Below are 12,494 nucleotides of genomic sequence, written 5' to 3'. Positions count from 1 at the left end.
CTAAACACTCTAGTGGTTAGCACTTCTGCATCACGGCACTGGGGTCATGAGTTCAATTCCCGACCATGGCCTTATCTGTGTGGAGTTTGTATGTTCTCCCTGTGTTTGCGTGGGTTTCCTCCAGGTGCTCTGGTTTCTTACTACACTCTAAAAACTTACTTGTAAGTTAATTGGTTGCTATCAAATTGACCCTAGTCTTTGTGTGCAAGCTCCAATGGGGCAGGGACAGATGTGAGTGAGTTCTCTGTACAGCACTGCGGAATTAGTGGCGCTATATAAATAGCTGCTGCTGATGTCAGTAACAAAATTATTGCCTGTACTTATGTTTTCTTGCAGTATAACCCAAAGAGGTGCCAGGAGCTAGTTGATACAACAGTTATTTATCCTGATGGGGAGATATTTTAGATATTCTGTTTTGATAAATGGCCACCTAGATATAACAGACTAAGGGCTAGATTTACTAAACTGCGGGTTTGAAGAAGTGGAGATGTTGCCTATAGCAACCAATCAGATTCTAGCTTTCATTTTGTAGAATGCGCTAAATAAATGATAACTTGAATCTGATTGGTTGCTATAGGCAACATCTCCCCTTTTTAAATATACCCCTAAGAAGCCTTTGTGCAATGGGTCTCTTTTACAAAAGGTAGTGGAAACAATCCAGTGACAATCCTCCAAATTTTACATGCTACTGGTGGGGAAGATCATAACTATTTCGTAAGTCAATGTAATTATGTTGGGAATTGTTTTTTATTTAATTTGAGACTGCACTGGTTGCTGTTAGTATCTACTGTTTTGAGCCATAATGTACACTACTATAGATTCAAATTTCTCCAATATTATTATACACAGCAAAGCTTACTAATCAGAAAATAGAGCAGTTCAGCATTCAGCAAGATGGGAGGAGCTGGACCGATTGTGACAAATTAGTTTTTGAAAGTAAAACCTTATGTACATAAATGTGATGTATGATTAATGTTCATTGGGTTTTACAGTCGAAACCAGAAGCACAGTCACCAATATTTAGATGGAATGTTTAACGCATTCTTACAGGATTTGGCCCTGTTGCAATGATTTAAAGTATATTAATTTTAAAGATTTTGGCCACTACCATCAGGGAATACTGTTCCCATGACGGGTTGTACTTTGTCTGCAACAATGTTTAGGTAGGTGGTATGTGTCAAAGTAAGATCCACATTAATGCCAGGACCAAGGCTGGCCAGAGCATCACATTGCCTCTGGCGGGTTGCCTTCCTCCCATAGTGGATCCTGGTGCCATCACTTAACCAGGTAAACGAAGCAACACAAACCTGGCCGACCATATGATGTAAAAGAAAACATGATTCACCAGACCAGGCCGCCTTCTTTCATTGCTCCATGGCCCAGTTTTTTTGCTCACATGCCCATTGTAGGCCCTTTCGGCAGTGGACAGGGGTCAGCATGGGCACTCTGACCGGTCTGCGGCTATGCAGCAAGCTGTGATGGACTGTGTGACACCTTTCTATCATAACCAGCATTAACATTTTCATCCATTTGTGCTACAGTAGCTTTTCTGTGGGATTGGACCAGACAAGCTAGCCTACACTCCCACATGCATCAATGAGCCCTGGCCACCCATGACCCTGTCACCAGTTCACCAGTTGCATCCAACACATCAACTTCAAGAACTGAGTCTGCACTTGCTGCCCAATATATCCCACCCTTTAACAGGTGCTATTATAACAAAATAATCAATGTTCTTCACTTCACTTGTCAGTGGTTTTAATGTTGTGGCCGATCGGAGTACATGTGTATTTATGTTATGGGAATATTAAATATTTACTGGAAAATAAAACCCAAAGTGCAAGGAATACCGTAAGATTTATGTTGAAACTGCAATATCAACCTAACAAAAATACTTTTACTTTCCAGACAAAACAGATTGTAAATGATGCAGCAGCACCTTATATAAACCCTATAAATCCAAGAGTTTTATATTGGACAAATATTTGGCAAAAACATCGCACTGTTACAGTCACAGTACTTGCAGTTATAAAAACATGTTGCTCTGCTCATCATGCTCCAATAAAAAATAAATTACACAGCGTTTACCCACTTGGATGTGTGCCTTTATAAGACTTTTTCATATCGGAACAGGAACTGTCTGTAATGCGTGGATTAGATGTCTCAAAACACAACAATTTGCCAAAACATTTGGCAGAGACTATAAATAAGGCAATTTTAAAAGGTTATTTACACTACTCAGATATACTTTAGTGGGAATACATTTCAGTAGTTATTTTAATTTGTAGCATTTATATTACAAATGGGAATATTTCCTTATTCACACAGTAATATTTTGAAACCTGAAAAACTAATTAATGAGTATATTATTCAACATATTCTCAGTAAACTTGACTAACGCTTTTTATTACATTTGATGACTAGAAAAAGGGTAAATAGCAGAGCTGTATGTAAGTGACGGCACCCACAAAACTGTGATAGGACAGAAGCATGGGAGAAATATTTACAACTTCTGCCCCCTTAGTAGTGGCAGTGCTACCTTGTCATCAAGAAATCCAAGTATCACATTGTCATTGAATTTTATTAAAACACCTATGAAGCCAAGAGCCACTGCTGCTTATTGTGCTTACGGCATACTGTTTATCACATTTTATATTTCATATCAATTATATCATGATTTCTAGAGGATGAGTTTGGACAGAGAGGACAGAAGTTTGTTAGAAGCTTATTTTGTTCGAATATACAGATAGAGGTCTCCATATACAAATGAGATTTGCACATCAATAATGAATCCTCAATAATGCTTTTCTAGATCTAACTGGGCTCTCCAAGACAAATATGTTCTGCCAGACGGACTACAGTAATATGGCTGGATCAGCAGAAGCTCAAGGAAAAAATATTTTATTACTCAAGTCTTTGGAATAGTTCCTACAATTAGAGAGAATATAATGCTTAATATACAGAGAGAATTCAGTAGTTCAAACACCTGGGGCTAGATTTACTAAGCTGCGGGTTTGAAAAAGTGGGGATGTTGCCTATAGCAACCAATCAGATTCTAGCTTTCATTTATTTAGTACCTTCTACAAATTGACAGCTAGAATCTGATTGGTTGCTATAGGCAACATCTCCACTTTTTCAAACCCGCAGCTTAGTAAATCTAGCCCCTGATCACCAAATCGCTAGGAAGGTTTCTGAAGGCAAAGTTCATTTGAAATTTAATATGGAAAATGTGGAAGCACTCATTCTCACTATGAAAACAGTAGGTGACAAGATGATGCTAGCATGTTTTGAGGAAATTGAGGTGTCCGTTAAGGCATATGATAGTTTTGGTGTTAGAAGCTATGGGCCTGATTCATTAAGGAAAGTTAAGTAAAAAGTTGAGTAAGTAGTCTCCTGGAAAAAAACCATGTTACAATGCAAGGGGGTGCAAATTAGTTTTCTATTTTGCATTTAAGTTAAATACTGTTTTGTCTTGTAGCACACACATATCAACTTTAACTTTCAGTGTACAAATAAGCTAACAAATATTTGTGCGCTACATGAAAAAACAGACAGTATTTAACTTATGTGTAACATAGAGAACTAATTTGCACCCCATTGTACCATGGTGTTGTCCAGGAGACTACTTACTCAATTTTTTATTTAACTTTCCTTAATAAATCAGGTCCTATGATCGTAAACTGTATATGAACACAGAGGGAGTCAGCTTATTGCCTCTGGCCTCAATGTCCCAGGATCTACATCTGAAAATCCTGGAGGGAATTTTGACAGAGGATCCTGGAACATATAAGATTCCATCTCCTCCCTTTTATTGGGAATATCAGTCTGATAATACAGGAGCAATGAATTTTAATGGAAGCACGAAAATTAGGAGTAAATAAAATGTCTTCTTACAATCAGAATCAAGGTGGGCATATAGGAAAAAATATTTGCCTCATATAGATCTTAATGAGAAATGAAATATGTTCTTGTAGGGGGGACAGAAGTCCTTGGGTCATAATAGGTAAATTTAATAAGTAATGCAAATTGGGTGATGTAGTCATCCCTCTGCTCTGGTCCAACACCTTGGGGCTAAATTATGTGTGTATGTATGAATGTATATGAACATTTCATCAATAATTATCCTGCAGCTCCTGCTAATGTGAGTTCTATCCAACTGAAATGGTCCCTAAAATTATAAAATCATGTTTCTGCTGGTTGTGAGGAGGTATGATGTCTAATAATGCAATTCAAGTGCTGCTAGCTTTTAACGATAGCCCCAAACAACTATTTAATTGTATCACTTTTGTGAAACCGAAACATTTTCTGCTAATAAAGATGACACTTTAAAAAAAAATAAAAAAATGTGTTTCCTATTTGAATGGTAACATTGTTTATTAAATACCTTTAGCCCACCAATGGAGTATGAGTGTGAATGAATGCTCTGTGATTGAGAAGTCACTTTATTTCAACCAAAAACTAGCGCAAATTACAAATTCTTAATTCCTACTCTAAGAGTGGAATTCAATCGGCTGCGATTTGTCTCCGGAACAGTCCGAGGAGACCCATCGCCTCAAGATTTAGTACCAACATCTCAGAATCCGAGATGCGAGGAGAAAATGATTTGTTTCCGTATTGGTTGGCAATAATCGTAGCTGGACATTAAGGCAATGTCTGCCAGCAACTTGCGACCAACTGAATCCAAGTTTTCAAGCCTGGGCAAGCACTAACAAACTATTGCAAGTATTTTATATTTAAAACCTATATAATAAACACACAAAAAAACCCCATAAGAATTATTTAAAAAAGCTATAATGTCACACTAATGAAACAAGGAGCAGTGCCTTTTTAAAGTGTCTTTATTTTTTAACATAAAAATACAAACAAAATAGAAGACATTGGTTCATCTATTCCTTCTAGCATTAGATGTATGAGGTAAGTTCATAGAGAACTCCTGCTAAAGCTTGCTGTTCACACTTCTAAACATGTGCTAAAAAGGGCAATTTGATATAATAGGCTATTGAAGGCTACTCGCACTTCAATATCACGTACCATTAATAAAATAGACCACTCTTATTACCATTATGCTGTTATGTGTTTTATTTCTATTATCAGACAAGTGGTAAAATACTGCACCTAATCACTCCTGTTCTGACACATTTGTATGGCATCTTGCATTTAATCACATACTACACAAGTAATGTTAATAATACTAACTCCAATGGTCGCCATAAAAACTTGTGTGCTATTGGGAATAATGGACTCCTTATTGGAAATTATTACAGATACTAAATGCTGCCTCATATTCTTGTGTGACTTGTATAAAAGCACTTTGCCTATAGCCTTGTCCTTTTATATGGTCACATATCTTGTGACATTGATCTCATTTTAAGTAGGGGTTGTATAACCCAATATATAAGGCAAATCAGATTATCGGTTTGGTGAAAGGCTTTTTAAAAACAATTATCTTCTTAGGTACCAGTGGCGCACGCAGGGGGGGTTTCTGAGTCTCCAGAAACCCCCCCCCCCCCCCCCTGCGCTAAGTGGCCACTATAGCTGCACTGTCCTATACAGCAGCCGCGGCGCTGTCAAAGAAGCGTCCGCGGCGGTGCTGTAGTGTATACAGCACCGCCGCGGACGCTTCTTAGACAGCGCCGCGGCTGCTGTATAGGACAGCGCTGAAGAAACGGAGGGTGTTTTTTTTTTTTTGGGGTCGGGGGAAACACCCCCCCGACAATCCTCCGTTCGTCCCTGGGTACAAAGTTCTAGTACTAGTGAAGTGTAATTTGCAAATTGCAATTTTTCTTTCCCGAAAAATTACATTATGTGTCAAAAGCTGTGAAGAGGAAAAATGTAATATGCCAACCATAGATCTATTAATAATCAGTATAGATTTCTATAAATAATTATAACACTATAAAACTGAGCGGATATAGAGTGCACAATTATTTTAAAATGATAAACATACTATATAATCTATCAGTATAGACATAAATATGTCACACATTTAAAATATGAAGCACTGGCTCTTTCACAAAAACAGTAATTGGTTGACTTTTCTCCACTCACAACCAGAAGAATAACTTTTCATGAATTATAGTTAACTGACATAAGAATGAAAGAATTATATATATATATATATATATATATATATATATATATATATACACACACACACAGACATACATACACATACATATGTGTTTGTATATGTGTGTTATATATATATATATATATATATATATATGTATGTGTGTATTATATATGTACACACACATATATATTTCACCCTGTATAGTCTACTGTTAGTACTGTGTGCGGCGCTGCGGATACCTTGTGGCGCCTAACAAATAAATGATGATAATAATAATATTATATGTACATATATAGATACATATGTACATACCAACATATATATACAGGAGCCCATATGTAAATTTATTACATTAATGACAACTAAATATGATAAACTACAAATAAACATATATAGACTTTGTTCTAAATGCATTTCATAGTAATGACTGCAACATAATAAAAACAAACAACTATGAACAAGACAATGTTGATCACGTGAAAGACACCAAAATGTCAGACAGCCTACCGACTGTTGTTGCCATGATATGCAACAGTCAACATCAGTCTGATAAGCTATCCGACAGGATGGTACAGTCATGGAGATGTCACGACGATAGATGGAGGTGCAATGTAAATATAATTGGAAGGAAGATACAATGGTTCAGAAGACAATGATATGACTGGTTTGAAGCATGCACTGCTTGGAAATGTAACAGCTAAATACACAGAGTAAATATATTCAACTAAAATTACATGGTTCTTCAGTTCTGCAAGTGCCTGTCACTTGTTAAGATGTTTTTTTTTTTTTGTTTTGTTTTTAAAAAAAGGATACAGTACCCTCAAAAATGAATTAATAAAAATGTCAGTATTTTCACTAATAATATGCACAAATTAATTTGTTAAAGCTATAACTCAACAGGACTACAATTTCCAGTATGCTCTACTAACCACTAGCAGATCAATTGGGAGTTTTACTTTTCCAATAGCTGTTGTTTTACCCATCTGCAGAACAGATGTAGGCAGTTGTAACAGTACAAGACAGCCACTGGATTACTAAGCAGCTACACTATGATAAAGAAACAGCAGAGCACATCTCTTTCAAGGACCAGATTGATATCCTTGAAAATATTCAAGGTCAGCATTAAAACATGATCACATGACCGCACAATAAACTTAGAGGTAAAAAGCAGATAACAATCAAGTATCAAACAACATATGTTTCAATAGGGTACTTCACAATGTACTTTTGTCTTATTTGTTTCTGATAAGCTCTGTGCACTTTTTAGGCTTAAATTTGACTGGAAAATGGTCCCACATGCGTCATCAGTTGTTGACTCATTCACTTGGAATGTTTGTGCTAAGAACAGAAGGATCCCCACACTGACTTCACAGAATATATAAGTGAGGAGTTTCTAAGCCGCAGGGCATCTTCAAAAGGTTCAGAGATGCAGAGCACAACACTAATGAAATACTTTTAATAGAAATCATTAGCAGCTAGTGCTGGTTTCGCCATCTTGTGCATTTTAACCATATAGTTTCCCCATGGCCACTGAATGAATCGAGCATGTGATGTTATTAAGCGCTACTAGAGACAACACATAGATGTAATGTAAAGAAAATAAAGTTCCAAGCTAAACTTTCCAGTCGTGACTGCTCACAACATTAAAGCTGTCATAACAGATTATTTAAATCTACAAAACCAACATAAATCTGTAAAGTGCATCCCTTATGCAATTCCTGTGGTAAAACTTGTAGGATTCGTCAAGGGATGCCAAATAACGAAGAAATACCTTCACGGTTGGCATTAATTTGTAACATTCTAAATAAAGACAAATGTCAGCAACTTCTCGCATGTCAGTGCATAATCCATTATCAACATGACAAGTGAATAAAATATCTATATCACCTGCACTCAGAACAATGACACTTTGCATCTCTCCAATTACCTGAAATATCTGTAATAATCAGTGCTTTGTTTGAGACAAAGAATGAATAAATTTGTGTTCTCAGGAATTAACATGGCTGCCAATGACTCAGGCTTGGCTGGGTAACAAGTGGAACTATGAAGAAGTTTTCTAGGAAGGCAGCTGTAACATGAAGTCAGCAGTGAACGCAGCGCCAGAGCTAAATACACATTTCCTTCTTCCTGGTTCTGCAAGGCCAGAACGATTGGGAAATCATAGACAAAAGATTCTTCTACAGGGAAGATTAACACGCACGCAATAAACTTTGGTCCAACAGCTACGGGGGTGGAGTGGACAAAAGAAACAATGCAACAGAAATATAAAACTAAGCATACATCAAAAGGAAGAATGAAAATTAAACACGGGGAGGGTAAAAAACTGACACGAGAAGTTCTGGAATGATCAAAGGTGGCTTTATAAAGTTCAGATTCAACTTTCCATTCTATATGTACAGAATAAACAAAAGAGAAAAAAAAAAAATAAGAAAAAAAGTATTTAGTTAGTTTTAAAGAACTGGACGGTCACCAACTATGTGCACTGGTTTCAATGAGCAGCTTGTGTCTTATACAATAACAACAGGACCCTGAATATAATACAATTCCTAGCTGCTTGATAAAATACATATCTCTGGATAAGCAATATCGCTAGATTTGTCTATATGGTCTGTAAGAAACTTACTTAAGGGGAGTAGTAAGATTACTGTTGTGAAATAAAGAAACAAATGTTACCTATGTAGGCTTATTGTCTGTTACAAGAGCACTCTCCTCTCTCCCATAGAAGTCATTATATGTTGAAAGGATATATTTGCGAAAAAATACTTGAAGCATCAGGAATTGTAGTATAATCAGTGCTTCTTTCAAAGGGTTCTCCTGCCTGATGTGTTCCCCGTTAACAGAAAAAAATAATCATATGGTCCACATATAAAACCAACTTATATAGAACCCCACAGCTTCAGGCTTAGGAGGGCTGGTAGCACAATGCACAGCAAAGCACTAATCTCTCCCACCATTACTGAAGTAACAAAAATATAACAGCAATGCACATTGGACATCCAGTTCATGAGGACACAGATATTTGCAAAGACTTAACTCAACAGACTAGAACAGCCCATTGAATAAGTTAGAGCAGAGCTAGGTAACCTGTGCCTCTCCAGTTATTGTGGAACCACAAGTCCCAGCGGACCATTACAGCCTTTTGCCAGATAGACTTGTAGATGGGCAACCATTGGAAAGCCCCACGTTTCCTAAGCTACCGCTACACAATATGAGCTACAATTAAAGGAAAAAAACCAAGTCACCATAACAAAAGAAAAACTTAAAATAAAAAAATGTGTATACATTACCTTACTTTGCCACACAGACATGTCTTATCCACATTAAATAAACTAATTTTTAAATTGTGAAAAAAATATTAGAAAAAAATAATTTAATACGATTTTGAACAAAAAAAAAGAAAAATAGAAAAAGAAAAAGATTTTGCATTAAAATGTCCAAAGTTTAATTCGCCAATTTGCATTTAACGGTTAATCAGGTCAATTGAGGTTCTGCTTAGTAGCATTTTGTCTTTCATCACCCTCCCAGTTATTCCCAGAGTGCATTCCCCTTATTTTGTCTTTTCAACAGATAACTTTTTCTGTTGGACACGCTTGGCGTAGCTCTGTGCCATGGAGTTAATGATGGAAAGAATGAAATAGAAAACCATAACGATAACCAGCTTCTCAAATGCCCACGATAACCAGTTTTCACTCTGCAGGAACAAAAGCACAATGCAGGATGGTGAAGTCATTACAGTGCACGTACACATGAAGTACTGCTCAGACACCAACTATACAGAAGCATACATTTCTCACTAAACCACTTAGTCAACTAAACAGTTACATGTAAACTTCACCTAAATTACATTAATAGTTAAAGCCCATGAATATATACCGAGTGATAATGTCACTATTTACAATTTGCTTTGACTTCATCAATATTTGTAATGACTAATTTCATGCCGAAATTGCTACATTACCATCTTACAAGTTACAATGAGTTTGCAGTTCTTGCTACCTTCTGTCATCATTATGGGAAGTAAGCTGTGTTTGCCCAGTTGGTGGCAGTATTTCATTAAAGAAAATTATCTGTGTGCATCAGCTATATCAATTTCATATTCTAGCTGACATTACTCTTTACATGGAAACCTAGAATTAACTTCCATTGTTCCAACTTTATGCCAAGTACATCTACCGGCCTTAAAATTATAATTAAAATTAGTTTTAATATTTGTGCCATAATTTAATGCAGTGGTTACCTTCTAATATGTACTGCCTCAGAAGTTGACATATTTGTACTTCTAAAGGAAACACTGCTGACACTATAATGATATTCCATACAAGTAGTATTTTGGGAGTGACAGGAAGCAGAGATTTTATTTTATAGTTAAGCTGGGTTTAAAATGAATTGTGTCTATAATACTTTACATATTCTACATTGAGGTAGGCTATTATTAAAATAGGCTTAAGAGGTTCGATATGTTTGACAATTATGTACAACAGCATTATAAAAAATATTTTATATTAGACACTAGTAAAAAATAAAAAACAATAGGAGGCGTTAACATAAATTTATGGTCTTATCTTGCTCTAATTACTGGTTATATTGCTCATCTCAGTAACTACAATAGTTACTGTTAGCTCTAAGCAGGGCCCTCTCTACCCTGTCTCCTGCACCTTCTCTGTCAATCTCTCATGTCGTAATTACCAAATGTCCAGCAATGCCGGTCATAAATCATAAACATGAATAAATAGGAGAGAAATGCCATAGTTTCGAATAAAACTACCATTTTTATTGGTACTAATTGGCAGAAAGGGAGTCTTAGGAGTTAATAAATTAAAAGTAGTAATTCTGTAAAAATTAAACTGTTCATAAATACATGAACAACATACAATACTTGTAATTGTGATATCTGGCTGAGGACCTTATAAATTGTATTTCTAAAATGTCAATAAAATGTCACAACAACAAGTGAAACCTCCTACACAGGGACTGAAGTTCTCTTACCTGTGGGGCTCCCTCATCTGTCTTGTGGTGGAGTTTTTTCCTTTGAGCTTCCAGATATCCCTGGAACGGCTTTTGCAAGGAAGGTCCGATACTTGGAACAGCCCTATATCCATTTCCATCCCGGGTTCAGGCAGAAGAATGATGTATGCAAAAGACAAGGAAAACAAACATCCAAGACAAGATAGTTAGTATTTTTTTCACTTACCCACCAGGAAAGAAAATAAGATTCCTGTCTTGATCTATGTCCTAGTGTCAGGGCAGCATAGGAAGACACTAGTGAAATGTGAGCAATGTGCGTCCCTTCTCTCTAATGAGGGAGGCACTTAGCTGGGCTATGTGCACTGGTGCAATGCAGAAAATGAAATGAATGACTTCTGAGAACTCCCACATTTATCACCAGCGGTTCCTGTAAGAACTGGTTTGAACCGATTAATAAGGAAATGAGTGGTACTTGTGTCATCCTCATTTGAAACAGAAACTGCCCACCCTCCAATAGTCTCGCCCCTCTGTGTTCAGAAAGGCGTAGCTTTCTTTAAAGTAGAAGGGGAAAAAAAAAAAAAAAGAGACTGTGTACTAACTCTTTAAGAGCCTGACAGATTCTAGCACAGTGCTGAGCAATGTGTTGTGTCTCTCCTGGCACTGTAAGGGTTAGGAATCTGATGTATGCGTCATGTTATTGCAAAAGAATGGATTAGCTAGCTCTGAAAGGACCTCCCTGCTGGTCAGAAGTCAGTGATAAAAAAAAAAGAAAAGAAAGAAAGAGAAACAAAGGAACTAAAGTATTTTTTTGGATCTTGATAACAATTACAGTATCTTCTTACACTCATTTGTACATTAGTAATCTATTCTGGCTTAAAAAATATTATATATATATGAAAGGAATATTTCACAACACATTACAAAACCCAGTTATATGTATAAAACCTAAATAAAATGCCAGTTGTCAGGCAATTCAAGGCACCAGAAGCCTCTCAGATGTAAGAGGAGAACATTATTGAATTTAAAGCTGCATGTCTTATCTGGGACAAAGTAAAATATGCAGACAAGACGGAGAAAGTGACTGTTACTGTCGTCATTATTCTGTTTCTATATAGCAGATACCCCAGTTAGCAGCAAAACCATATGAACATGTGACTACAAACAAAATGATAATATTAACCTGATAAGAGTGTGAGCTGCGTATGTGGTATAGGAGATACAGATGTCTTACAAAACATGTAAAAATAGGTTTCAATATATTACAGGTATTGCTACTACATGCTTCAATGCCAACATACATACTGCTAACGGATATATATCTATACACACACACACCTGTATCTATATATCTTTGGGGAAGGGGGGGTGTGGTGGTGATTATATATTATAATCATAAATACACACACACATATATATATATATATATATATATATATATATATATATATATATATAT

General features: G+C 36.3%; 1 protein-coding gene across 4 annotated transcripts in view; it reads right to left on the bottom strand.

Annotated features, from left to right (window-relative positions):
* Positions 1 to 8,415: 8,415 nt before the first annotated feature.
* The window catches only part of VMP1 (vacuole membrane protein 1), a 120,815-nt gene continuing 116,736 nt past the window's right edge, over positions 8,416 to 12,494 (bottom strand). For all 4 annotated transcript variants that reach the window (XM_075195295.1, XM_075195294.1, XM_075195297.1 and 1 more), the window contains exons 11-12: positions 11,060 to 11,162; positions 8,416 to 9,764 (exon numbers count right to left, since the gene is read on the bottom strand). In XM_075195295.1, coding sequence (XP_075051396.1) covers positions 9,621 to 9,764; positions 11,060 to 11,162 — 247 coding nt within the window. In that variant the 3' untranslated portion in view covers positions 8,416 to 9,620. The remainder of the gene's footprint in view (positions 9,765 to 11,059; positions 11,163 to 12,494) is intronic.

Source organism: Mixophyes fleayi, chromosome 2 (assembly GCF_038048845.1).
Source record: "Mixophyes fleayi isolate aMixFle1 chromosome 2, aMixFle1.hap1, whole genome shotgun sequence".
Lineage (NCBI taxonomy): Eukaryota > Metazoa > Chordata > Amphibia > Anura > Limnodynastidae > Mixophyes > Mixophyes fleayi.
Note: the sequence above shows the minus strand (reverse complement) of the source record. Positions and strands in the feature narration are given on the sequence as shown.